This window comes from Muscardinus avellanarius (genome assembly GCF_963383645.1).
Source record: "Muscardinus avellanarius genome assembly, chromosome: 14".
Taxonomy (NCBI): domain Eukaryota; kingdom Metazoa; phylum Chordata; class Mammalia; order Rodentia; family Gliridae; genus Muscardinus; species Muscardinus avellanarius.
This window is the reverse complement of record NC_137800.1, coordinates 48,878,671-48,906,048: the sequence shown is the minus strand read 5'-3', so window position 1 is coordinate 48,906,048 and position 27,378 is coordinate 48,878,671. Positions and strand designations below refer to the sequence as shown.

Genomic DNA, 27,378 nt, shown 5'->3' with positions numbered 1-27,378 from the left:
CTGAGGCTGTCCATGAACTGTGAACCTCCTGTCTCAGCCTCCCAAATGCAGGGATTACAGTGTGCGCCACCACGCCTACCTTTTTTTTTTTTTTTTAAGTAAATGCCTTACTATATTTGGATATCTTACAAGGAAGGCTGTGTAATTCTTGTGACTTGTAAGGAATGATAATAAATTAGCCTTGTTCTTAATATATCTGGGAAATTGATAATTATCAATGGTTTTTCTGTATTCTTGGGTTCTCTGTCTGCCACATGGCTGGACAGGACCATTACTAAAACTCCAGGGAGAGGAAGATACAGTGTAGACAGACTAAACCATGCACCTGGACAGATGCCCAGCAAGCACCAAGAGTCCCAGCCCTCTGCCAGTCTTACTTCTGCCACCCACAGGAGACACGCCTACCCGACCAGATGAGGCAGCTTCCCGGGCAGGCTGCTGTTGGGCCCTGGCAATCAGGATGTGTTAGCTCTCCCCATGAACCTGAGCCCCCAAGGGACACAGGCCGGCTTTTCACATCTCTACATCGAGCACAGGCAGACACAACCCATGTTTGTTGAAAGAATGAAGACTTAGTTCAGTTTACTTTTCTAGTCTAGTCATTGGTTTCTTGTTAGTACTCAGAAATCAAAGCGGATGAATTAAAAATGGTCACAGAGCCTCCAGGAGAGTAGGCGCTGGACTGTTTGGGGTTTGGAAGGATGGCATCAGCGTTCCACTGCGACCGAAGTACCTGGCAGCCTCTTGTAGGCTGTTAGTCAGGTAGCAGGCCTCCCTCCCTGTGCCATCTTTCCATGCAAGAAAAGGACAAATGGGGGAAGAGAGCCCCCTACATGAGGCGGAGGAGGCCCAGGATGACGACTTCCAGCCCTGTTTCAAAGTAAAGAATATAAAATCAGGGGGGTAGAGCTCGAAGGTAGAATGCCCCTGGGTTCTATCCCCAGCACCACAAAAAATAAAAAGGTCTGAGGGTTCTCACTAAGTTGCTGAGGCTGGCCTTGAACGAGATCTTCCTTCCTCAGCCTCCCAAGTACTGCGCTTACAGGCCTGTGCCACTGTGCCAGGCTTCTTGCTTCTCTTTTCTTGGGGGGGGGGGTGGAAGGGGAAGTGGCATAATCCAGCTATATTGATTAATGATTTACACAGTCATCTGTTTAATATCTACCTCTCCCCTTAATCAGCAGGTACCATGAAGGCAGGAAAGAGAGTTTTTCCTGTTCAACATCACAGCCCCAGCGGCCTGGCCCACACCGGCGCTCAGTGCCTGGGTGCTGAGCGAATGAATGGACTTTTGCAAAGTGAAGGACGAACCCAAGAAGAAGGAGCCAGCTTTCTTCATGCTCCTCACTGCCCTTCGCAGAGTAATAAGAATAACCTTTATGGCTACTGTTATCACGTCCAGGTTATGAACCCCCCACTCTGGCCACTTCCCAGGGCATTGGACTTTGGCCCCTTGTGAATACTTTTGTCCCCATCTCCCTTCTTTCTTGATCCCAGGAGAAAACTTTCTCTCAGAAGAGATACACCGACACCTAGGAGTTCTAGTTTTCAAAGATGGAGAACCAGGGCTGGGTGTGGTGGCGCACACTTGCAATCCTAGTAGGTAGGCTGAGACAGGAGGGTCCCAGGTTCGTGGCCAGCCTCAGCTACGTAGTGAGGCCCTGTTTCAAAGTAAATGAATAAAATGGGGCTGGAGGTATAGCTTGGAGGTAGAATGCCCCTGGGTTCCATCCCCAGTACCACAAAAACAAGAACAAAGATGCAGAAGCGAAGAGCGGGGGTGTGGGTGAGAAGCGTGCGGCGGTGCTCCCCACAGGCCCGGAGCCCCTGAGCCCTGCTTGGAGACACAGGTACTTACCTAGCATTCAGCAGAACTGACGGGACTTCCAGCCCTGAGAAGTAGCCTCTGAGGGAGGGAGCCAGCGCATCTGAAAAGACACGTGGGGAGATGCTGTGGGCCGGGGCTCCAAGGTGGGGCCTCTCACCCAGGGGCTGAGCGAGCACACCAGAGCCCACCAGAGCCGCCTCAAGCCTCACGCTCTCCCCTGCTCTCAGGCGCGCTCAGGATCAACAGCTTCTGGAGGCTGGCTGGTGACCGCCTTCTCATCAGGCTGCCTAGAGGAAAATGCACATCTGCTTAGCTTAGGAAGGGAAGTCAAAACCCCTGTTACAATAGGGGCCCGGAAACGATTCTTTGAGAGAGAGAGAGAGAGTGTGTGTGTGTGGGGGGGGGGGGCAGGGCAGAACTCAGGGGCATTCTACCTCCAAGTTATACCCCCTACTTTATTTTGGGGCCTCACTAGGCTGTTGGTCTCTACGTTGCTGAGCTATCCTCAAATCTGCAATCCTTCTGTTTCAGCCTCGTAAGTACTGGGATTACAAGTGTGCCCCTCCAGATGCATATAATTCCAGTACTTGGGAGGCTGAGACAGGAGTATCACAGGTTCAAGGACAGCTTCAGCAATGTAGCTAGACTCTTAGCAACCCAGCATGATTCTGTTTCAAAACAAAGAATAAAGCCAGGAATGGCAGCGCATGTTTGTAATCCCAGCACTTGGGAGGCTGAGACAGGAGGATTGGGCAGGTTCGAAGCCAGCCTCAGCGATTTAGCGAGGCTCTCAGCAACCTAGTGAGACCCTGTTTCCAAATAAAATATAAAATAGGTCTGAGAGTGTAGCTTGGAGGTAGAAAGCCTCTGGGTTCCACCCCCAGTACCACCAAAAAAATAAAAATAAATAATAATAATCTGGGCATGGCGGCGCACACTTGTAATCCCAGTACTTGGGAGGCTGAGACAGGAGGATGATGCAGGTTTGAAACCAGCTTCAGCTACTTAGTAAGGGTCTCAGCAACTTAGTGAGACCCTGTTTCCAAATAAAAATATAAAGAAATGGGTCTGGGAGTGTAGCCCAGAGGTAGAAGGGCTTCCAGAAACCCCAGTACCACCAAAAAAATAAAAATTAAAATAAAATAAAATAGTTCTGAGAGTGTTGCCCAAAGGTAGAAAGCCCCTGGATTCCATCTTTAGTACCACTAAATAAATAAATAAATAAATAAATAAATAAATAAACAAATAAGGTATAAATAAATAAGGCTGGGGTTGTAGCTAGGAGGTAGAATGCCCCGGGTTTAATTCCTAGTACCGCCTAAAAAATAAAAAAGGCTAAGCTGGGTGTGGTGGCTCACGCTTGTAATCCCAGTGCTTGGGAGGCTGAGACAGGAGGATCGCACAGGTTCCAAGCCAGCCTCAGCTACTTAGTGAGGCTCTCAGCAACTTAGTGGGACCCTGTTTCCAAATAAAGTATAAAATAGGTCTGGAAGTGTAGCCTAGAGATAGAAGGTCCCTGGGTTCCATCCCCAGCACCACAAAACAAACAAACAAATAAATAAATAATAAAATAAAATAAAAAAGGCTAAGATGCCTAGAAATTGGGTCTTAGAGAGAAGCCGCAGCATTCCTGACCTTTTGCCCCCACATCGGTTAGGTCCTTGGAGTTTCCTTCCACCTTCTAGGCCTCTTCAGAGTGGCTATCGTCCTTGGGTGTCAAGGCAGGGTTGGGGGGGGCGTACTGTGAGAACCCATCCATTAGGTCAGCCTGGGGTAGAAGTCTCTGGCATGACTTGGGACATGTGGCTTCAAAGAACCAAGGACAGGTGGGTGCTATGTTGCACACCTGTAATCTCAGTTCTTGAGAGGCTGAGACGGGGGAGGCTTAAGGCTAGCCTTCACAACTTAGTGAAACCCTGTTAAAAAAATTAAAAATGGGGGCTGGGGTGTTGCTCAGAGATAGAATGCCCCTAGTTTCAGTGCCCAGTACCAAGAAAAGAAAAAGAACCAAGGGCACATTTTGAACTTCTGCTTGCACTGGAACCCATCTCAGGGGGCCCTCGGCCATCTGTGCAAGGTCTCCTGTTGAAAGCACATCAAATATTACCAGAAACCAGACACCAGCTGGAAGGAAGCCCCGGGCAGCACTGTCAGAGGGCAAAGCTGTACCCCTGGGGGCCACAAGAGCCCCTAAAGCTATTTCGAGGCAGAATGAGTTGTCTTTACCACTTAGAGCGATTCAGGGACTGAGGGATCAGGCAGCGTTCCCCACAGGCAGGCTAAAAACACATTACTCTGGGAATCTGTGGGATGTACACAGGGCAAAGGAAAAGAAAAACATAAAGAGGAGGTAGATATGGGATGAGGAAGGTATGGGAAGAGGAGAACACAGGAGAGCAAAGGAGCAGAGAGGGTGAAGAAGACAGAGCAAGGAGAGGAGAGAAGCGGCGTACCTACCCACGGCTCTGGCTTCGGTCTGAATCCACTTGCTCACTAAGCAGAGGCAGAGCTGGAGCTGCCTTCCTGAGGCAGGTGGGGGAGGAGGGGCCGGGGCACAGCATCCCCGGGGCAGGAGGGGCTGGGAACCTAGGCGCGTGGAAGGGTGGTCCATGTGTGCCAGGGTCTGTGCAGCGTGGCGGCTGTGCTGCCTGGGTGGGGGCTGAGTCCCAACAAGGCCAGGTCGTGCTGATGTTTCAGGGGGACATGGAAGGGGCTGACCAGCAGGAGAGTCACAGAGTGGGTGGCACAGGGCTGGGGTGGGTGTGAGTGTCTGTGGGAAGGGAGCCCTGGCCTCCCACCCATTTAGCTGGCTCTGGGAGCTTTTCAGCACACACACTGTCTCTCACTCGCACACCTGCCTGTCCCCCGGGGTGCCAGGGCGACAAGGGAGCTGGTAGGAGGATGCCACAAAGAAGTGGGCCGGCCAACTGTCTCTGCGGACATGGAAGCATGTGGAAGAGGCCAAACACCCCTTTGCACGCCCCCTGGCTGGGTTCCACTGGTTGCCAGAGGAAGGGCTTTTATTTTATACTTGTTGTACCAGGAATGAAACCCAGGGACATTCGACCTCTGAGTTACATCCAGCCCTATTTTATTTTCTATTTGGAAACAGAGTCTTGCTACATGGTCAAGTCTTGCTATGTTGCTGAGGCTGTCCTTGAACCTGTGGTCCTCCTGTCTCAGCCTCCCAAGTACTGGGATTACAGGCGTGCACCCCTGCACCCGGCTTGTGGGTGGCGGGGTCTTGTCCCTTTGGCATTCCAGAGACAACCCAGGCTGCCTCTCCTTCCAGCAGGGTGCAGCTGCATTGGCCTTCCAGCAGGGGGCAGTGCCCACCAGGCCGAGTCGGAGGCTCTGGTCAAGGTTCCTGACCTCAAAACCCGGGCAGAGTTGATGGGGGAAGGCCCGCTGAGCAAGCTGTTTTGTTCTAATCACTGCTCTTGCTGCAGCTTGTGGGCCTAGGTCTCTCCTGGCCACTCTTGCCCATTCCTTAGGGGCTGGTTTTTTTTTTTTTTTTGTGGTACTGGGGTTCCTGGAAGCCCTTCTACCTCCGGGCTACACTCCCACGGGCTACACTCCCAGACCTATTTTATATTTTTTATTTGGAAACAGGGTCTCTTAAGCCAGCACGGCTGGCTCCGAACCAGCGCGATCCTCCTGTCTCCGCCTCCCAAGCACGGGGATTACAAGCGTGCGCCACCACGCCCGGCTTTTAGGGGCTGTTTTAGATGGAGGACTCTCCCACCCCACGAATTCCGCTCCTTCCAGGACCAGGTCAAGCTGCAGGAACTGGTAAGGGCTGGCCTTCCATGTAACACCTTTAACATTTCTTCATCCTGTCTACAGAAAAATGCGCGTGTGCTCCCACACACGGACACATTCAAACTCGCACATTTACACACTTCCACACAGTTCTAAGGGCTTCTGAATTCCCTGTAAAAACCTCTAACACAAGCCTGGTGTTTTGATGCACACTTGTAACCCCAGTACTTGGGAGGCTGAGACAGGAGAATTACAGGTTTGAGGCCAGTCTCAGCAATTTAGCTAGACCCTCAGCAACTTGGCGAGACACTGTTTCAGAATAAAACATAAAGTAGGGTTGGGGTATAGTTTTGAAGTAGAATGTACCTGGGTTCAATTCCTAGTAGCAAAACCAAAACAAAGAGCCTCTAACATATAACACATTTAACCAAAAACCAATGGTGATTTAGTCTGGTTGGAGACTGTGCTAAGCACTTTCCGTAGACCCTGAGATCTGAGTGAGCCGTGTGGGAGAAGCGGGAATCTCCCGTATTAGATCTGGCTGCTGGAAATTCTCCCACACTTCCTCAGAGACAATCTTTTGAAATGTTCCACCCTGCTCCAGTGCCTGAGGAGTTATAGACTGGACAGGAGGAGATGCCCAGAAGGATATACTCAGAAAACAAATAACTGGGAGCAAAGATGGCATGGAATGCTAGAGTAAGGAGTGGGCATCCATCTTCTTCCATTTACAGAGAAGACTGGGGAATGGAGGATTAAAGACATATAGAGAACTTGTGTTCTTAATAAATAATGTCAGGGCCAGGCGTCGTGGCGCAAGCTTGTAATCCCAGCATTTGGGAGGCTGAGACAGGAGGATCGCGGTTCGCGGAGAGCCTCAGATAAATAAATACGTAAATATAATAAAAATATTATTTATAACATAATTATGACATATATTTTATATTATACTATAATTAAAATGAATATAATAAATAATATAATAAATATAATAAAATAATAATAAAAAAATGTCAGGGACAGAGCAGAACCCCGGCCCAAAGCACCATGCCTTCCCTCCTAAAATGGGTGTCAAGCAGAGTTGTTCTAAGACACACAGAGAGTCATTTGCCTTGTACTGTTCCCTTCCTAGTGACTGGGTCCTATTATCATACTTTCCTTTGCAAACAGTCATGAGAAATGCTCACCAGGTGTGCGCCAATTAATGGTCACTATTGTAATAAATACCCTTTGGTTTTGACTATGTTCTTCTTTACTGAACAGAGGGATAAATCCAGATCAGTGGCTTTCAAAGTATGGTCTCAGGTCCACGGCACCCTCTGAAACTTGTGAGATGTGCAGAAACTCTCAGGGTGGAGTTAGCAGCTTGCAGATTACTCAGCTCTCAGACAACTGCAGGGCACACAGAGCCCAAGGTACTGCTCTGGGCTAGTTTCCAGAAACGTGTGGAAGACTAGTCTAGAAACTCTCTACGGTGAGTGAATTTGAGAGAAACAAGCAGCCTATGCCTCTCAGCAGATTCTTGATACAAGCAAAGCAGCACACGAAAGGCTCTAAAAAGTTCCAAAACCTGTTTGACTTGATCTAGCCCTGGGTTTCCCCAAATTTATCTGACCACTGAAACTTGCTTTTGTAACAGCTATTAATAATTATCCATGGGTGCTAATAAGTATTCATTTAGAAGGCCCCAGCCAGTGATAACATTGGTGGGTCTGGGCAGCTGAGGGCACCAACATGGCACCAAGTTTCCAGCTCTTGAAGCTAATTTGCCTGGGCAGACCACTGACCCTGTGGGCTCCCTGCGGGCAGCGTAGATTTCCTTATATCTTTTCTAATGCCAAGGAACAGCAGCCATATTCAGAAAACTCTCCTCTTTGTTTGTTTGCAGTACTGAGGATAGAACCCAGGGTCATTCTACCTCTGAGCTACACCCCCAGCCTTGTTTTTCATTCTTTATTTTGGAGCAGGGTTGCAAAGGACCTCACTAAGTAGCAGAGGCTAGCTGTGAACCGGGATCCTGAATGCTGAGATTACAAGTATGTGCCGGCATGCCTGGCTAAGACCCTCCTCTTTGAACAACATAGTTAAAAACAGTACCCTGTGGCTGGGCATGGTGGCTCATGCCTGTAATCCCAGAATTTGGAAAGTTGGGACAGGAGGATTGTACAAGGTTCTCTTTAACTTGTAGCCATGGCTAATAAAGCACTCGCCATAGCCGGGAGAAGACTTGGCAGGCATGTCTGTGCTGCCAAGCACATTCATGGGAATGAGGCCCACCCGTAGGGGAGCCCTCACCCTCAAGCCCCTCTGCCTCTGCATGGTGGCCCAGACGTTCTCAGCAGACGCACAGGGCACGGTCGACATTCTTTGCTCTGTGTCTGGCATCTGCTACACCCTGTCTAAGACAATGAAACAAGTCACCATCACCTAGGCAAATGTGAAGAGGCCAAGTCAGCCATCTCACCCACGGAAAAAGAGGGAGCAAGAAAGACTGGGCTACAGGATGCCATACTCAGCCAGCCCAGGACGGCGGGCACTGCTGAGGCCTGCGCACCAGCAGGCACCAGACTACAGGAGCTAGGTCCTAGGACCGCGAACACCTCCTGCTAAGACCAGTCAAGGCCGGGTTTAATTAAGCACAAGCCCTCGGGGGTAATTTTCTCTCCTGGGTTTTTAGATTCTGTTTCTGTCTGTCCCAAGCACAGGTCCTTGTTTCCAAACAGACATGTGAAATGTGCCCGGGCACCTTCAAGCTCACGCAAGACGTCACTCGGGTTGAGGGTGCCCAGGCGTGTAACACCCTGTGTCAGATCGAGTCCAGAGTGGCCGCTTGTCATCCATATTTAATTTTGTCAGCTGGTTAATTTTTAACTATGTTTCCTACCAAGGGCCATTAGAGGTCCCTGGGAGCTGCGTGCAGTCAAGCGCATGGAGCCTCAGAGCGTGTGAGGTTTGAGTCGGGGCGCCCCACTTTCCCATCCTGTTACAGTTACCGGTTCTGGCCTCCTCCTCAGCAGCACAAATCCTGAATAAAACATGATCCCATTTGGAGCAAGCGTTCCCTTTTCCCCCGCTGTCACAACTAGTTTTCTTCAAGGAAAAGTTCATTTTCTCCAAGACTACATTGTGTAACTCCAAAATTTCTTTGCAGCCTTGGGTTTCTCTCAAAGCAGTTAAAACAGAAGCCTAGAGAAGGGGCCCCAAGCACAGGCTGCTGATGTCAGCTCACGCTGTGGCGCAGAGCACCCCGCCCGGCCCCCCAGGCTTCCCTTGTTGGTCCTGGTCTTCAGCGCTCTGTGGGTCCCTGTCTACAGGGAGGGCCCAAGAGCTCCTGGGTCACGCCAGACCACATCTCAGAGGGAAGGGTCAGAGGAGCTATTTGAATAATGGCATCTTTATGCCAAGCACTGCTGCTTCTCTCAAAATAACCCCATGAGACAGGTGTCCATTCCTCCCATGTATGGATAAAGAAATTGAGGCTCATCAAGGTTTAAAAAAAAAAAAAAAACTTGCTTAAAATCTCAAATTGAGCAAAGCAGGTAGAATTGTCATTAGAATCCAGCTCCCTTAAGCCGGGCGTGGTGGCGCACGCTTGTAATCCCAGCATTCGGGAGGCTGAGACCTGGAGGATCGCGGTTCGCGGACAGCCTCAGCTACTTAGTGAGGCCCTCTGCAACTCAGTGAAACCCGGTTTCAAAATAAAGAATAAAAAATAGGGCAGGGGACGTAGCTCGGAGGTCAAATGCCCCTGGGTTCCATCCCCAGACCCGCAAAAAAAAAAAAAAAAAAAAAAAAAAAAGAAAGAAAGAATCCAGCTCCCTTGATTTTAAAAGTTCTGGGAGCCAGGCATAGTGGTGCATGCTTGTAATCCCAGCATTTGGGAGGCTGAGACAGGAGGATCGCAGGTTCACAGTCAGCCTCAGCTACTTAGTGAGGTCCCTTTGCAACTCAGTGAGACCCTGTTTCAAAGTAAGTAGGACTGGGAGTGTAGTTCAGGGACAGAATAGAATGCCCTCGAGTTCCATCCCCAGTACCATTAAAAAAAAAAAAAAAAAGGCTCTGGATATGGTGGCATATGCCTGTAATCCCAGTACTTGAAAAGCTGAGCTAGGAAAATTGCAGGTTTCAGACCAGCCTCAGCAATGAAGACCGTTGGCAACCTGATGACACTTTGTTTCAAAATGAAATAGGGCTGAGGGTGTAGCTCAGTGCTGGAATGCTCCTGGGTTCAATCTCCAGTGCCAAAACAAAAAAACTAAACAAAACAAGAAGTTCTAGGTGGGCGGGGTAAACACATTCATAATCCCAGTTCTTTGGAGGCTGAGACACAAGGATGGCAGGTTCAAGGCCAGTCTCAGCAACTTAGTGAGGTCCTCCACAATTTAATGAGAACTTATTTCAAAATAATGAACAAAAAATAAGGCTGGGGGTTATCACTTGAAGGTAGAATGTCCCTGGGTTCAATTTCCAGCACCGAAAAAAAAAAAAAAAAGTTTCATTTAGGTGCCAGGCACTCTGCACTACTCAATTGTGACAGTGGTCCACATAATCCCGAGGCAAAAGTGAGCTCCGGAACAGGATTTATAGGCCAGGAGCGCACCTGAAATCTGTTACTCAGGAACCAAGGCAGGAGGACCACAAATTTGAGGCCATCCTGGGCAATGTAGCAAGATATTGTTTCAAAATAAAAAAAATAAAAAAGGCCAGGCGTGGTGGTACAAGCTTGTAATCCCAGCATTTGGGAGGCTGAGACAGGAGGATCATGATTCGTGGACAGCCTCAGATACTTAGTGAGGCCCTTTGCCACTCAGCAAGACCCTGTTTCAAAATAAAGAATAAAAAATAGGGCAGGGGGTCAGAGGTCCATTCCCAAACTTGCTAACAATAAAAAAATAAAGAAACCTGTAGACACTGTGCACCCATGATGGATATGCTGCTGCCTCCGTTCTCCCAGGCCTAACCATGACACGGGTTTGTAGAGAAGTCTCCTTGGTCCCAGTGACCCCAGCCAGGGCCACACAGCCACACACTAGGGGAGCCTCTGGTGTCTACTGCCTGAAACTGCCCAGGATAGGAATGTTTGGGTCTCAGCAGCCACACTGGCCAAAGGAACAGATACCCCTAAAAGGCCGTGATGACTGACTTTGGTCATGAGGGCAGGGCCAGTCCATCACTGTGACCAAAATACCTGGCAGGAACAACACATCTGAGCAAGGTTTATTGGGCTCTCCGGTTTAGCTGTTCAGTCTTGGCTGACCTGCTACAAGGCAGGAACATCATGGCAGCAGGGCGTAGAGGAGAAACCTACTTAACTCATGGCAGCTGGAATGCAAAGAGAGGAGAAAGGGACCAGGGACAGACGTTGTTTCCAGGGTCAGCCCCCAACCACCTCCTGCAGCCACACCCTACCTGCCTACAGTTACCACTCAGGCGGCCCACTCAGATTATTAAGCCATCAGATCCACTGATGAGGTTAGAATCCTGATTCAGTTATTCCACCTCTGAACATTTCTGCTTTGCCAACACGTGAGCTTTTCAGGGTGGGGGAGGGGGCTTTTCAGATCCAAACCATAACAGCCTCTTGCAGAACAGATGAGAGACAGGGACAGACAGGGTCCAGGGAGTGAGTACTGGCTTGGCCAGCAGTGGGGCACCGGGGTTTCCCACACAGCACTATGAAGAGAATCCCCTGAGGCAAAACCCCGCTGCCTGGAAATGAGGCTGGACAGAATGCTCGTGGGAGGACTGTGGGAAGAAAGCTCCGGAGCCCTGCAGGAAGGGCTGGTGACCCAGGGTCCTTCTCCGCTCCAGCTTCTCCGATAGGAAAGTAAGATAAGGCTGCAGCTGGAAAGTTCAGGGGCAGCGGCTCTGTGTAAAGCAACAACAAGCGCCGTTCGGCCTCCCAGGGATTTCAGCCGTTTCCGCTCTTGAGGTTTCCTGTCAGGGAGAGGGTTTCTGCTGGCAAGCAAGTCCTGGCATGGCTGTGGAGGAGACTCCCATTTGGGGCCAAGCTCTCCAAGCATTGGCATGGGCTGCAAAGATTATGCTGCTGGACCCAGGGCAGGTGCTGCTGCTGGACGATGCTGGGGCACGCTGTCACCCACATCTGGAGCCTCAGCTCCCATTTGGTGCACGAGGATGCCACCACCCTTTTATGGTCATCAAAACATGCAGGCTGTCCTAAGAGTTTTTATTACTCCTCCATGGGGACAGCTTGGGTTTAGTCCAAGATTTCCTTCTCCTTATTGAAAATCAAATGCTGCTTTAAAGGCTTCTGGGAATGGCTTTTTTTTTCTTCTGAAAGCAAACACGTTGGTCATGGTGGTGCACGCCTATAATCCTAGTACTGGGAAGGCTGAGACAGGAAAACTCACAGGTTTGAGATTCAGCAACTTAGGAAGAACCCATTTCAAAAATAAAAAAGGCTGGGGGTATACCATGAAGGTGGAATGCCCGTGGGTTCAATCTCCAATACTTAAAAAAAAAAAAAAAAAAAAAAAAAAAGAGCAGATATTTACCTAGGCTTTCCTTGCGCCAAGAACTCTCACGGGTTTTCACAAGGAGTTATTAGTGCCTTTTCCTCAACTACAGTGAGGCTGCATAGTGTGTGACGGCAGAGCCACACACTTCCAGCCCGGCCTGAAGGGACTAGAGAGGAAGGGAGTCAGTCTCTCAGAGTGCTCCTGAGGGACTTGGGCCATAGCACGGGCTGAGCCACAGGAGGTGCCGGGCAAGAGGAGGCTTGCTTGGTCTCCTAATAATCAGGTAGACGCCACACACACTTGCAGGAGCCAGTCCTGTGAGTGCAGCGTCCAGCGGCCCTGCCCCATCTCCTGGGAGCCCTGAGCCAGGTTCTCCTAGAAAGCCCAGACAGGCTTCTCCTCGCAGCTTGACCTCAGGGAGGTGCAGACTTAGAGGAGAATGTAAATATCAGAGGATGAACGGTTCCACTATTGTCTGAGGACAACTTGGGTCTTCCAGCAGCCACCGGTAGAGGCTCTGGAGGAAGGCCGCCGGCCCACAAAGACCCGAGAGCAGGGGTAAGGGCTGACATGGTCCATCTGAGTCACAGAAGCGGAGGCCCAGGATCTCCCTTCTTTCAGGAAATCCTGCCTGTAGGTGGGGCTGAGTTCCCTCCCGGAGTCCAGCCACCATGACGACACTGGCTATGGCCTGCTAAACAGGAAGCAGAGGTTGAAGAGTAAGAGAGTCCTCGCCCTGGAAGCCCAGAGGCACCTGTGCAGACAGGACAGACAGGTGATTTCCCTCTTGTGCTTTTCACCCTTCGACACTCCCCATGCCAAGTCGCAGGTCCCTTTTTCTCAATACCCTCCATAGAGCTGTCAAGGATAGAGGGAACATTTCATAATTTAAAAAAAATGTCTTACAATTGAGTTTTTAGGAGCCATGGCTGCGTGGATGGCTGGGCTGTTGGTTGTAGGGACAGCCCTGCAGCCATCCCCTGACACATCTCGCCCTTTGGAATCTCCCTGCCCTGTCTGCCTGTCTTTTCCCATGCTCCGTGATTTATTTTGAGTTTAACCTTTAAAAATTTTCCAGTGTGTCACAAGGGACCTCCCAAGCCCCCCTCCCCCAGAAGTCTGTGTTATGACTTATTTCTAACGCCTTCCAATTCTGTGCTACAGGTGATATGGCCTGGTCACAAACTCTGCAGGATGCTGTAAGCCAGGGCAAACGGGGCTTCTAGACAGCCAGCAGGCCAACAGGACTTCCTTGTGGTCCTATTTCCCGTGACTCTAGTGGAGGGTAAATGGCGTTGGGCTTTTAAAATGTTCCAGGGGCTGTGCGCTTGACCTTTTCTCTGCCCTAGCAGCAACAAGACTGTAAGCAAAAGATAAACCCAGACTTGAAAAGCAGCGATGAGCCGGGCATCGTGGTGCATGCCAGTAATCTTGGTACTTGGAGGCTGAGCTAGGAGGAGCACAGGTCTGGGGGCTAGCCTCATCAACCTAGCAAGGTCTTTAGCAATTTAGCAAGACACTATTTAAAAAATAAAATAAAAATAAAAAAGGTGTGTAGCTTGTGGTAGAATGCCTCTAGGTTCAATCCCCAGCACACCACACACACAAAATAAAAAATAAAAATAAATTTAAAAAAATTAAAAACACAAAGATGTGTGAGAATGAGGTGACAGGAAGGGCTGTGTGGGTAGCTGCTGAGACCCTCCTCTCCTGCCTACTGTGACTTATGTAACATCTTAATTAATTAATTAATTAATTTTTGCAGTGCTTGTGATGAAACTCAGGAGCATTGTACCTCCAAGCTACAATTCCAGCCCCCACCCCCCTTTTTTTAGTCTTTTTATCTTATTTTTTATTTTATTTTTTTTGGTGGCGCTGGGGGTGGAACCCAGGGGCTTTCTTTCTATCTCTGGGCTATACTCCCAGACCTATTTTTTATATTTTCTTTGGAAACAGGGTCTCACTAAGTTGCTGAGAGCCTCACTAAGTGGTTGAGGCTGGCTTCGAACCTGTGCGATCCTCCTGTCTCAGCCTCCCAAGTGTGGGGATTATAAGCGCGCACCACCACGCCCAGCTAGTCTTTTTATTTTTGAAAAAGGGTCTCACTGAGTTGCAGAGGGCCTTGCTAAGTAGCTGAGGCTGTCCATGAACCATGATCCTCTGGTCTCAGTCTCCCAAATGCTGGGGTTACAAGCGTGCGCCACAACGCCTGGCTTATAACACCTTTAATAACTTTCATATGCCAGTGACTTTGAGAGTGAACTACACAATAACCTTTAAAAATGTTATTTATTTATTCATTTAATTTTTGGTGGTACTGGGGTTCCTGGAAGCCCCTCTACCTCCGGGCTACACTACCAGACCTATTTTTATACTTTTCTAATTTGGAAACAGGGTCTCCTAAGCCAGTGAGACTGGCTTTGAACCTGCGCGCTCCTCCTGTCTCAGCCTCCCAAGTGTGGGGATTACAAGTGTGCACCACCACGCTAAAAATGTTAATATTAAAAGCAGATGTTTGCTGCACAAGGATGCGCTTGCATCATTATTGTTATTTTATTTTTTGGTACGGGAGGCTGAATCTAGCCTTTTAAATTTTTTTTATTATATATGTATGTTTACATGTGGTGCTGGAGATCAAACACAGGAACATTCTACCTCCCAGCTATACCCTTGGCCTTACTTTGTTTTTTCTTTTGAAACAGGGTTTCACTAGGTTGCTGAGACTGGCCTTGAACCTGTGATCCTTTTGTTTCATCCTGCCAAGTACTTGGGATCACAGGAATGCACCACCAAACCCTGCTGCTCTTGCATCTTTAAAATATTAAGGCAATACAGACTGTGGGGCTATTATCTAGTCCAGTAATTCCTAAAATACGTGGGATTTGATGGCGAACAGTCACATTAGAGCTGGGGAATCTGAGGGTCCAGATCAGGAGTGAAATCAGAACTAGAAATGCGGCCCAGCTCCGTTCCCGACGTTCCAAGCTCCGTTCCGTCTCCTGGGAAGAGCACCTCCTCGGGGGTACTGGGGGTGAACGGGAAAAGTGCAGCCACCTGTTGCAAATAGGCCTCCGCCGGCCAGACACGGTCCCTGCTGAAGCAAGATGTCCTGGTACCGAGCAGGCTGGAATGAGGGTCTTCCAGGACACGACTCGGCGGCTCAGGACCCAGAAGACACGGCAGCTGTGATGAAGCCTTTGTGCATCCTTTTCCTTGCCCTGCCACGGCCCACGCCTCCCCAAGCCTCAGTCAGAGACGAACACTTTTGCTCCAGAGTTGCATCACCGTGAAAACAAAACGGCACAGTTCACTTGACATCAATTTTTCTCCGATTAAAATTTTTATTGAAATCTCTCAAATGTAGCCAAGAAATAGTTTTTGTAAAAGGGTGGGGGGGAAGAAAAATCGCTAACAAACAACTTCAACATGGGAGCTCCCTCTGCTGGTCTGCAGTAGGCTGATATGTGACAAACACATTCCCAGAGACAAATCTAATTTGCTGGAGAAGTGGACAAAAGACAGGTGTGTTGGGCTTTGCCTCAGGAGAGAAACACTAGAAGAAAAAAAAAATCCATGTCTCAAAACAGAGCACAACATTGCTAAGAAAAGCAAAATTACTTAGAAGACTCTCCAAAGTCATTATAAAATTTCCAAATCAAAAAAGCTGAATTATCCGCTGGGGAGAGAGATGCTCCACCTGGGGCCTCCCCACTGTTCTACCTCCAGTGAGCATGAGTCTGAGGCCCTGTGGACGCAGGTTAAGTTTGATTCCCTGGTCTTTGCCTTACAAGTCTCTTCTTAACAGGTTTCCCATCTACTTAGAGAAGAAAGTTCCAAGAAGTCTTTGCAGTGAGGCCTCTCCAAAATTCCATTAAAGAATAAGTCTTTGGTGGGCCAGCCTTGGAGTGGAAAGGGCCACGCCCAGGAGTCGGTGTACCTGGGTCTAGTCACGGCAGAGTCACAGCGATTTGGGGTTAACTCCATCTTCTCAGGCCTGTAAGATGGGTCAGTCCAGCTGATCTGGAAAGCCTCTACCAGTTCACTCTATGAGTCCCAAAATGGGCAAATAAGTTTAAATAACCAGGCTTGTTTGTGAATCTCTGGGATAGAGAGTCCAAGGTTGCACTAGGAATGACTCCGAACAGGATATGGGATTAAACACTCCATCTCACTGATACCAGTGAGCATTCCGCCTGATCTAGGGCCGATGTGGCAGAGCAAGGTGAATTCCAGGCTGGGGAAGCCTCAAGATCCAGGAAGAACTCCCAGGGGAAGGCACCATGTGGGCAACACACCCATTAAGTCAAATGGCCGGGTCCATGCTTTCCGTGGTTTTTTGTTTTGTTTTGTTTTTGGTAGTGGGGATTGAACCCAGGGGCATTCTACCTACAAACCACAAACCCAGCCCTTTTTGTTTTTATACAGGATCTTGCTAATCTGCTGAGGGTCTCACTAAGACCTGAGATTCTTCCAGTCTCAGCCTCCTGTCTACTCCTGCACTGAGATTACAGGCATGTGTCTCCTCATCTAGAGTTAACCGCAGCCCACTACTAATGTACTGATAACTCAGCAGAGACGGCTGCAGGCTTACATCCTCCTCCCTCCCTCCTGCCCTGCCAGCTGTGAGGGTTATAAGCAATGACATGGACAGAGGACAGTGGAGAGAAGGGAGGGAAAGCAGAAGCTCAGCTCCTCCCCCCTCTTCCGCTTTCAGGGCCAAGTACTCTTAGACCACTACTTACTTTTTTTTTTGCTACTGGGGATTGAACCCGGGGCATCCTACCTCTGCCCCAGACCTTTTTATTTTGAAACAGAATCTTGTTAAGTTGTGGAGGATCTCCCTAAGTTGCTGATGTTGACCTAGAGCCTACAATCCTGTCTCCCTTCCAAGTACTGGGATTATGGGTACCCGCTTACCACCAGCATTATAGGACCCAGCTACCACCTACATTTTTTCTTGATTACGTGTACTACTTTTATCTCCTTTTCCCAGCACAGAAGGTAATTGTTGCCAGGGCCGAGTCATGGAGGGAGCAGCCCCAGGCAGCCAGGTTGCCAATGCACGCAGAAAGCACTGGTTGCCAGGCTGGAAGAGAATGGGAGGCGCTCAGTGCTCCGGAGGCCAGAGCGTGGGAGGACCGTGACTGGGGGCCACGTGGATGTGTCTCAATATACCATTCTGTACGATGTGAAAGTGTTGGTAGAGTCTCTGGGAAACTGTTTCAGCCTCAAAAATAAACATGAGGCAAAATAAACAAAAACCTCTGCTGTCAGCCCAACAATTTTTAAAAGCCAGGCTGAGTTATACCTGTGCTAAGACAAACAATGTATGCGTTTTCTATTTGCTATTGATCATCACTCTACAGGGCAAATAATGAGTGGTTATTTTCAATAGTGAAATCTTTTTTTTTTTTTTTTTTTTTGCGAGTCTGGGGATGGAAACCAGGGACATTCAACCTCCAAGTTACACCTCCTGCCCTATTTTTTTATTCTTTTTAATTTGAAACAGGGTTTTGCTAACTTGCGGAGGGCCTCATAAGTAACTGAGGCTGTAAGCGAACCACGATCCTCCGGTCTCGGCCTCCCGAATGCTGAGATCACAAGCGTGTGCCACCATACCTGGCCTCAATAGTGAATCTTAATATTTAATTATCCTACTTGCACTGAAAACAAAGCTCAGAGAAACCAAGAGAAGGGGAAGCATTAGCATGGAGGTCATCCTTGGGGAGAAACAGGGAGTTTGTTTATAGTTCTCAGGCCATTCTTAACTAAGAAAGTTGGGCAGAACTGGGATCGCTACATTGACCTGTGATTTCTTTCTAGACACTATATTGTCTTAGCATTTCCTCTGGGTTTCCTAAACATGGGAACAAGGGACTGTCTTTCCTGTAATCAATGCACAAGCTTCTCCTTTGCTCAGAAGATCCTCACAAGACAGAGCAGAAGCTTTCCATACACAGACGCACACAAGTCCAAGCACACACTGTACCGGCAGCACATTTCCTCACTGTCAGGCCGGCACCTGTGCACCAGTGCTGCCCCTAGCTAGCCGGGAGCCCGGTCTCTCGTGTGTGAGATGAGGTTGAGATCATAAGGAAGAGAGAGGTGTCGTTGGGGAAAACGTCAGGCAGTGGGTGGCATCATTGCTGTCAGACGTCCCTGTAAGTCCCGGAGGGGTGTCAGCTCAATGTAGGGAGCTCATTCCTCTCCCGAAGGTGGCTCTGTTAGCTGACAGGTGTTAGTTGTATGGTGTGCTCTGGGGAACCAGGTTTGAGAGGACCAGTGGTGGAGTGAGTGAAGTTGTGGCCGATGGTATCAATTACCTGGGCATGCAGTGAAGCGGGGTAGGTGAAAGCAGGAGGAGGTAGAGCAGGCGCTAACTCCGCTGGGTACAGAGGGTACGGGGCCCACACTTCAGGGCTACTGGGGTAAAGTGCAGGCACTGTGAGCTCATCTGCAAGAAAAGAAGAAGGGAAGAGTTAGTGTGGACCGGATGGCTGCTTTCACATCAGAAACAAACCCTCGGCAACCCTGAGCCCTGGCCAAGGCAGAAGTCACATTACTTGCCTTTTTTTTTTTTTTTTGTAACTAGGGATTTAATTAAGGGGCTTACTACCTTATTTCCTCAACCCTTTAAAATCCCCCCCCCCCAATTTTTAAAGAAAATTTCGGAGGCAGGGTCTTGCTAAATTGCTGAAGCTGGCCTCAGACCTGTGATCCTCCTGTCCCGGCCCCTCAAGTACTAGGGACCACAGGCGGGCACCTCTATACCCAGATACTGGCATTTTAAAAAAAACAACCTGTTGGCTTTGTTCCTTCCAACTCTAAGCAATAGAATGGTAAATACAGAATAAATAAAGTAACCAAGCCTCTGCGTCTGTCTAGTCTGCGGGGACCTGGACCTGGACTCTGCCTTCAACACTCTGATGTCTTTTCAACTATAGCTGGGCAGCCCAGGAACAGGGGGCTCAGAAAATGCGGCCCTCGGAGCGCTAGAGGAAAGAGAGCCCCACCAGGAGATCTCCCATGAGTCCAGCGCGGAGCCCTTGGGAGGGCATGGGGTCCTGGCAGACCCCAGCAGCACAGGAGACTTTTCTGTTCATCAGCATGATTATTATCAACAAATAAATCAAACACTTTTCTTTTAACCCTCAGGAAAATAGGATGAAACACTGGGAACACAGAACACTGAAATTGGAGACTGGAAGCAAACAATCTTGAGTGTCCTCATTGGAGTTGGTGCCACAAAGATGCAAATAAGCAGTTCACAAGTGGGTTTGCTCTGCTCTCTAGGGGAACGTGAACCAGCTTGCCGAGTGCCTGGCCTAGCGCTCCTCGTGCAGCCGCAGTCCATACAGGTTAAGCTGCCATGTGCTGGGTTGAAGGGCAAGTGCCTGTGTCTCCCTGTACCTTGGGAAGTAATCCATTAAAGTAACAGCAAACACATGAGTGAGCTTCTCAGCAAAGGCAGAAATAGCATCAGTTAATAGTTCTGAGTCCCGACCCTGTGAAGAGGCAATCGCAATACGTGCTTTTATCACCTGTCAAATTCTGAAATCAAGTCCACCAAGGATGCTATCTGAGACTACCCAGGGAGCCAGGGAAAGGTGACTGAATAAAGCCATTAGTAGCTGCCATTCAGGACTTGCCAGAAGTCTACGGGGCATGTAACCCAAGGCCAACGGTCACGTCACTCCTGCCCACAGAGCCAGCCTGCCCCCCCGCAACTCGTACTAGGAATTGAACCCAGGGATATTTTACCTCCGAGCTATATCCCTAGCCCTTTTTTTATTTTTGAAAAGGGTCTTGCTACATTGCTGAGGCTGCCCTTGAACCTGTGATGCTCCTGTCTCAGCCTCCCAGTACAGATGTGCACCTCCACGCCTTGCTCTTCACACTACTCTTAGAGGTAAACTCTGGCTTGCTTTGCCCTCATCCTTCTCATCTGGAAACTCTGGTTCTGGGCAGGGTCTGAAGTAAGGGACGGGTGTTGGAAATAGCAAACTGCTTTGTTGGGTGTGACATGAGTGTTTCTGTATGTGATTGGGAGGTAGAGGGCCCATGCCGAGAGCTGATCAGAGATGGGCATGGGGAGGAGAGGCTTTGCTCAGCTAGTCTGCAGGACAAGAGCTTCTCACAGGCTGTGAGGGACCCAAGGGCCACCCGGTAACTGTCCATTCAGGACACTTTGTCCTCATTTCCAGACATAGCAGGATGCCAACAATGTGGGTGACTGACTGGCCTTCCTGACTCCCTCTTTTTTTTGTGTGTGGCAGTGGGGACGGAACCCAGGGGGGTATTCTACCTTCAAGCCACATACCCAGCCCTATTTTTTATTCTTTATTTTGAAACAGGGTCTCACTGAGTTGCAAAGGGCCTCACTAAGTAGCTGAGACTGTCCATGAACCCCCTCAAAGAGACCGTGGTTTAAAATAAAGAATAAAAAAATAGGACTGGAGGTGTAGCTTGGAGGTAGGATGCCCCTGGGTTCCATCTCCAGTACCACACACACACACAAAAAAAAAAGTCAAGCCAGGCTGGGCATTGTGGGAGGCTGAGACTCTCAACAACCTAGCAAGACCCTATTTCAAAACAAAAAATAAAATGGGCATGGGGGTATAGCTCAGAGGTAGAGTGCCCCTGGTTTCCATCCACAGTGCCCCCACCCCCAACACACACAAAAGTCAAGTCATATCGCCTACTTCAAGTTCTAGGGTGTGTGGGTGTCCATAGCTCTCAGAAAACCCCTCAGAAGGATGGAGATTACGCTTTTTGGACCCCTGAGCTTCCTGTAGTGAGAGACCCTGAGGGAGCTGGGCTAGTGGAAACTAAGTCCTGCATGGACCAGGGCCTTGGATTGGAAACAAACAAGCACTGTCAGCAATGGCAAGCTATTATTGTTGTTGTTATTGTTATTTTAGCTACTGAGCTATTTAAAGACATTCTGAGGCTTTTACAAAAGTCAAGAGAGTCTCAGGCCCCCGCACACTAATCTCTAGCCCATGCTTGTCAGGCCAGCTGTGACAGCAGAAGACAGAGCAGACTTAAACTGAGTAAGGAATGTCAGAAATAAATTTTCATGGCGTTGTAAGACACATTCAAAAGTGGCTGGGCAAGGTGAGTTTAAAAAGAGAATCCTGCCACCAGTAAAGTTAGGAGGCAAGAACAGTACAGCAGAAAACCGCTGGGCATTTGATTTTTAGTGCAAGGCTGTGCTCCTATTGGTCGGAGTGTAGTTGCACCGTCTTCACACTATTGGCTGAAGGGGATTTGGGGGAGGGCTTGGCACATGCAATTCTCAGGAGATGGAAACTGACAGAAAAGAATGCAAGCCACACAAAATTACAAAATGGCGTTTTAAAAAAAGGAGCATAGTGCTCGGCGTGGTGGCGCACGCTTGTAATCCCAGCATTTGGGAGGCTGAGACCTGGAGGATCGAGGTTCGTGGACAGCCTCAGCTACTTAGTGAGGTCCTCTGCAACTCAGTGAGACCCGGTTTCAAAATAAAAAATAAAAGAAATAGGGCAGGGGGTGTAGCTCGGAGGTAGAATGCCTCTGTGTTCCACCCCCAGACCCGCAAAAAAAAATAAAAAAATAAATAAATAAATAAATAATAAAAGGAGCATAGTGCCCGGTGTGGTGGTGCACGCTTGTAATCCCAGCAGTTGGGAGGCTGAGACAGGAGGATTGTGCAGGCTTGAAGCCAGCCTCAGCTACTTAGTGAGGCCCTTTGCAATTCACTGGGACACTGCTTCAAAATAAAGAATAAAAAATAGGGCTGGGTATCACTTGGAGTTAGAATGTCCCTGGCTTCCATATCTAGTACAAAAAAAAAAAAAAAAAAAAAAAGCTTAAGTCAAGCTATTCCTCTGATTACATTCTTATAGGAAGAACAGTGGAGTCGTCCTCGCTCACCACCCACCCAGTGGGGACTAGCCAATGGCAGGGCCTTTATGAGATCAGTGGATACTTCTGAAGTAGGACTGAAGAAGCAAAAGGAAAGGTAGAAAGGAGACATAAAGGAAGGAGATGAAATAAAACTTAACTCAGAAGCTCTGTATACTTTTCCAGTCCTGTCTCTCTCTAAGCCTGTCTATCGCCCAGGCAAATTGTTCCCAATTTTCTAGGAAATCTGTAAATCCTAAAGTTAACCCAAAACTGTAATCATTTTGTGCACCGTTAAGTCTCCCAATAAGGAGTTTAAGACAGATACACTATCCTCAGAAACCTATAATTTAGGAAACTTTTTTTTTTAAGCATTACCTACTGATCAAACAACAGAGACCATGTCAAAGATCTGAAAGATGACCAGATCTCCATAAACCAGCTTCTGATCACTGGACTGCTATCACCCTTATATATGTTCCCAGGTCCACCATTCATCAAGATTCCTATAAAAACAGAGCCCAGAGCTCTGAAATGTGATTTTCACTGTTGAGATGGCCCACATTCTGCCTTGAATGCATTGTGTGTTCCTTGCTTTGCCCAAATGCCTCTCGCCCTGGAGATGGCCTCAAATCTTCCTTTAATGTGTATTCCTTGGCTTCCTAAACAAGTCTCTGTGCCTCTACGGACACATATGGAAAATCTTTTGGGGGGAAGAAGGGGAACAGGGGATTGAACCCAGGAGCATTCCACCTCTGAGCTACATACCCAGTGCTTCTTGCTTTATTTATTTATTCATTTATTCGTTTGAAACAGAATCTCACTAAGTTGCCATGATTGTCCTTGAACTTGCGATCCTCCTGTCTCTGTCTCCCAAATCCTGGGATTATGGGCATGTGCTACCATACTCAGCCTGAAACTCTTTACTGTCTTGTATGTCAAGAATCTCACTGGTCCTGAGTGGAACTCTTTCCTCTCTAGGGAACTTCTTGAAATCTTCAACCATGACACTTACTGCAGAAAGTTTGAAAAATGAAATGAGTATGTCCTTTAAGATATCTGGTCCTAGCCGGGCACGGTAGTGCACCCTTGTAATCCCAGTGCTTGGGAGGCTGAGACAGGAGGATCAGAGGTTCAGAACCAGCATTAGCAATTAAGAGAGGCTCTCAGCAATTTAGCTAGACCCTGTTCCAAAATAAAATTAAATAGAGCTGGGGGTGTAGTTTGGAGGTAGAATACCCCCGAGTTCCTCTCTAGTACCACAAAAGAAAGGAAAAAAAATATACATACACACACACACACACACACACATATATATATATATATATATATATATATATATATATATATATATATATATATATATATCTGGTCCTAAACTGAGCACGGTGGAACAAGTCTATAATCCCAGTACTTGGGAGGCTGAGATAGGAGAATCATAGGTTCAAAACCAACATAAGTTAACTTAGCAAGACCCTGCTTCAAAATAAATAGGGCTGGGGCTGTATCTCAGAGGTAGAATGCCCCCGAGTTCATTACACACACATAAATCTGATTCTAGACAAAGAAATAATGAAGATAAGGTAGAATCAGGTTTCAATCTCAGTCTTGCTGGAATTTGTGGCTTCCAGACCTTCCTACATTTTTATCCTGAATCATTATTTCCCATCAGATTTATATTGATGCTCAGAGAAAATTCACTGATTAACATTTGCATAAAACCTAGCCAGGTAAAATAAGATTTACTTTGAAATCTCAAACTCAAAGTTGCTGAGCGGTAGAACAGGAGGGAGGAGAGCAGAGGCCTACGGGATATCAGGGTGAGCTTTTACTTGATAAAGCCCTGGTACATCTAATCATCCCTCTCTCCCTCATCCCTGCCAAGGAATCTGTGGTGAATGTCAAAGGACTTGTAGTAACCAGGTCGGATCACACCTGCCAAGCAGTGCTCAAGGACACCTGCATCTCAATGTGAGGTTGAGAATACTCCTAACACGCATATCCACTCCTCTGAGGGCAGAGGGCTTTAAGCAGAACCAGCCCTTTGAGTTTGGACAGTTTGGGGCCATTGATGTGATCTTGAGAAAAATCACAAACATGAAAGGGGCACGAGTCCTTTGGAGGGACTAGCTAGCCAAATGCAGGAGCAGGCAGGGCCAGGACAGATGGCTCTGATGGGTGTCACTGTCCCCAGCCAGCGCCTGTTCTGCTTGAGAAGAAGGAAAGAGGCTGTCCAGGGCCCATGGGTAATGAAATGTCACTCAGGAGTGGGTGAGATTCCTCTGGACAAAAGAGGCTCCTGGCCACCCGGGGAAGCCAAGCCTGAGAACAGAGAGGGCCTACCAGAGGCCAGGGCCTTTTTTCTAGGCCTAATCCCACCCGCTAGAAGCTGGGTGAGTACTTCCCACTGTGTTAATCTCCCTACATTCTTTCCCTTGGCACCCTGGAAGGACAATGTCCTGGAGGGCTGGCCATATCCATCTGAATAGGCCTTTTTCTTAGCATGGAATATGTGAACAGAAAACCTGAAAAACTCTACCCCCCAGACCCCAGGATAGAAAGAACTGAAGCGTCCCAAGAAAGTTTTGTGCTCAAAGGCTCTGGAAAATCATCTAGAGACCTTTCACTTCAGGCAGGACCCAGAGGCAGAGAGGTGAAGACTGCAGTCCCGGGCCACGGTTTAACAGTGGCAGAGATGACAGGCCACCGAGGGAGGAGCAAGAGAATCCTTAGTGGACTTAATGGCTAATAACTTTGAGCTGGTGCTCATTTGCCACCTTGAAAGTTCTGTTTGTAAACATCCCATGACAACCCCCACCCAGCACACTCCCTCCAACTGCCCATGCTTTCTTCCAGACTGCCGGCAAAGACCCTGCCCTCTACTCTGGGCCAAGCCACCTATTCTCCCACACAGCAAAAATGTTCCAGCTGGGCGCGTGGTAGTGCACACTTGTAATCCCAGTACTTGGGAGGCTGAGACAGGAAAATCATAGCTTCACAGCCAGTCTCAGCAATTTAGTGAGGCCTTGTTTCAAAATAAAGAATAAAAAATAGGGCTAGGGGTATAGTTTGGAGGTAGAATGCCCCTGGCTCAATCCCCCACACTGCAAATAAAAGGAGAGGGATTTCACAATTTTCACCTGGGTGCTGTTCAGTCCATCCCATCATCCACACTTTGATTTTAATCACTAATAGTGGACTGTCAAAAGGACCTCCCAAACCGGACACAGTGGCGCATGCCTGTAATCCCAGTACTTGGGAGGTTGAAATGGGAGGATCTCAGGTTTGAGGACAGCCTCAGCAAGTAGTGAGACTCTCATCAACCTAGCCAGACCCTGTTTCAAAATAAAAATAAAATAGGGTTGGGGAATCTAGTTCAGTACTAGAATACACCTGGTCCCAGTACCACAAACAACAAAAAGCCTTCCAAAAGTCTCGAGCTACACACTGAAGCCACAACAACTTTCAGAATGGCCAAGTCATTCTCACCACTCATACTCTTTTGTATGTGTGTTGGGTGAGGGTACTGAGAACTAAATCCAGGGGCTTTTCACCTCCACATTACACCCCCAGCCCTATTTTATTTTTAATTTGGAAACAGGTTCTCACTAAGTTGAGGAGGACCTCATTAAGTTGTGAGGCTGCCCACAAATATATGATCCTTCTGTCTCAGCCTCCCAAGTACTGGGATTATAAGTGTGCGCGACCACACCCAGCACCACTCTTGCCCTTAACCCTTCCGTGAGTTCCTCCTTGCTCTTGGGGTGTGGCCTCCAATACCTCCAATACCCTACACTGCCTGGCCCTCGCTGGCCTCTCCAGCCCTGGTGGTCCTCTGGTTCCGTCTGAGGGCTAGGATCATCACCTCCTGTGAGTGACCACACCTGCTTCTCTCCCACTATGTCAACTGGCTTGGCTGGAGAGTACTCAGTTCTCAGTGCTTGACTGAGTCCTGCAGCCCCTCTTCACCACAGGGCTTGTCTCCAGAGCAGTAAGCTCTTATTCCTGCTTAACCAGTGCCTAGCACAGTACCATCTGTGAAGAATGAATACACTCTAGCCTGCCTTCAGAGATAGAATGGTCAAACAGTGGGGTCAATTCTATTCTCTTTCCTTTCTTTTTCTTTCTTTTTTCTTTTTTTTTTCTTTTTTTTTTTTTTTTTTGGTTGTGTTGAACCTACAGGAATTCTACCTCTGAGCTATACCACCCCCAGCCCTTTTTATCTGTTATTTTGAAACAAGGTCTCCCTAAACTACTAAAGCTGGCTTTGAACTTGCGATTCTCCTGTCTCGGCTTCCCAAATACTGGAATTACAGCCATGTGGCACCATGCCTGGCAACCCTGTTCTCTGAGGAGGGAAATACATGCAGACAAAACACCAAGATTGAAAGCCTCACAGTTAACTTAAAACGTGTCTGAACCCAGGTCTCATCTTACAGTTTGGGGTTTCTTTAAGTATATTTGGTTTACCATAAACTCAGGGACATATTTTTGCAGAGAGTTTGCCTGAAAGATGAAAATTTGGCCAGGAAAAATAGTGGCCCTCAGAAAGCACAAGCATGAGGAAAAATTTCCTTCTCTCTCTCTTTTATTTTTCTTCAGTGCAGGGGATTAAGCCCAGGGATGCTCTGCCTCTGAGGTTCATCCTAGTTTTTTTTTTTTTTTTAAATTTTGAAACAGGGTCTTACTAAATTGCTCAGGCTGGCCTTGGACTTGTGGTTCTTCTTTCTGCCTTAGCCTCCCAAATAGCTGGGATTGCAGGCATGTACTACCACACCTGGAAAAATCCCATTTCCAATTAAGGAAAGAAACCCCCCCAATTCTGAAACAAGAAAAATACAAAGCAATCAAGGAATTCTGCTAGCAATCAACTCCTACTTGTCTAACTCGGGAAGCAGCTGGTCCATGCCTGCTAAGCAAACCTTTCAAAGACCAGCCCTAGGAGGCTAGCGCCTACGAGGACCTGAGCTTCAGGCCGGCTCCTGAGGTCCAGGGCAGCAAGCATGAGCTCCCGCAATAGTTTGATTGGTTTGCCCCCAACTCACATTCAGCTGGTCGCTCGGAGTACAAGTAAAATTTGCTTGGTTGCTGAGGCTGGCCTTAAGCCCTGCGATCCTCCTGTCTCAGCCTCCCAAGTACTGGGATTACAGGTGTGTGCCACCATGCTTGCTATCACCCAGGTTAATCATTCCGGTTTGGATAACTCAGATCTCTAGCTCTGATTTCTACTTCAATATAAATGTCCTAAATTCACCAAGCTCAACCCATCTAATAATGCACTCCCTGTCAGTAATAAACCAAGTCCTCCTCTCCTTCCAATACGTTCCTTGATCCCTTTGTGTTCAGGTTAAAAGACTCCTTCACTTGCCATATTCTGAGAGTTGCTCGGTCCTGGTAACATAGATGATGACGGCAGCAGTG

The 27,378-nt window shown here is 48.2% G+C and overlaps 1 protein-coding gene across 2 annotated transcripts in view; it reads right to left on the bottom strand.

Annotated features, from left to right (window-relative positions):
- Positions 1-1,865: 1,865 nt before the first annotated feature.
- The window catches only part of RBPMS (RNA binding protein, mRNA processing factor), a gene marked incomplete at its 3' end in the record, with an annotated part of 210,385 nt that continues 184,872 nt past the window's right edge, over positions 1,866-27,378 (bottom strand). The window contains exons 6-7 of one of the 2 annotated variants that reach the window (XM_080710173.1): positions 18,396-18,526; positions 1,866-1,928 (exon numbers count right to left, since the gene is read on the bottom strand). In XM_080710173.1, the coding sequence (XP_080566299.1) occupies positions 1,866-1,928; positions 18,396-18,526 (194 nt within the window). Of the gene's footprint in view, positions 1,929-15,493; positions 15,626-18,395; positions 18,527-27,378 lie in introns of those variants that run through there. The other variant, XM_080710172.1, reaches the window with a different exon arrangement.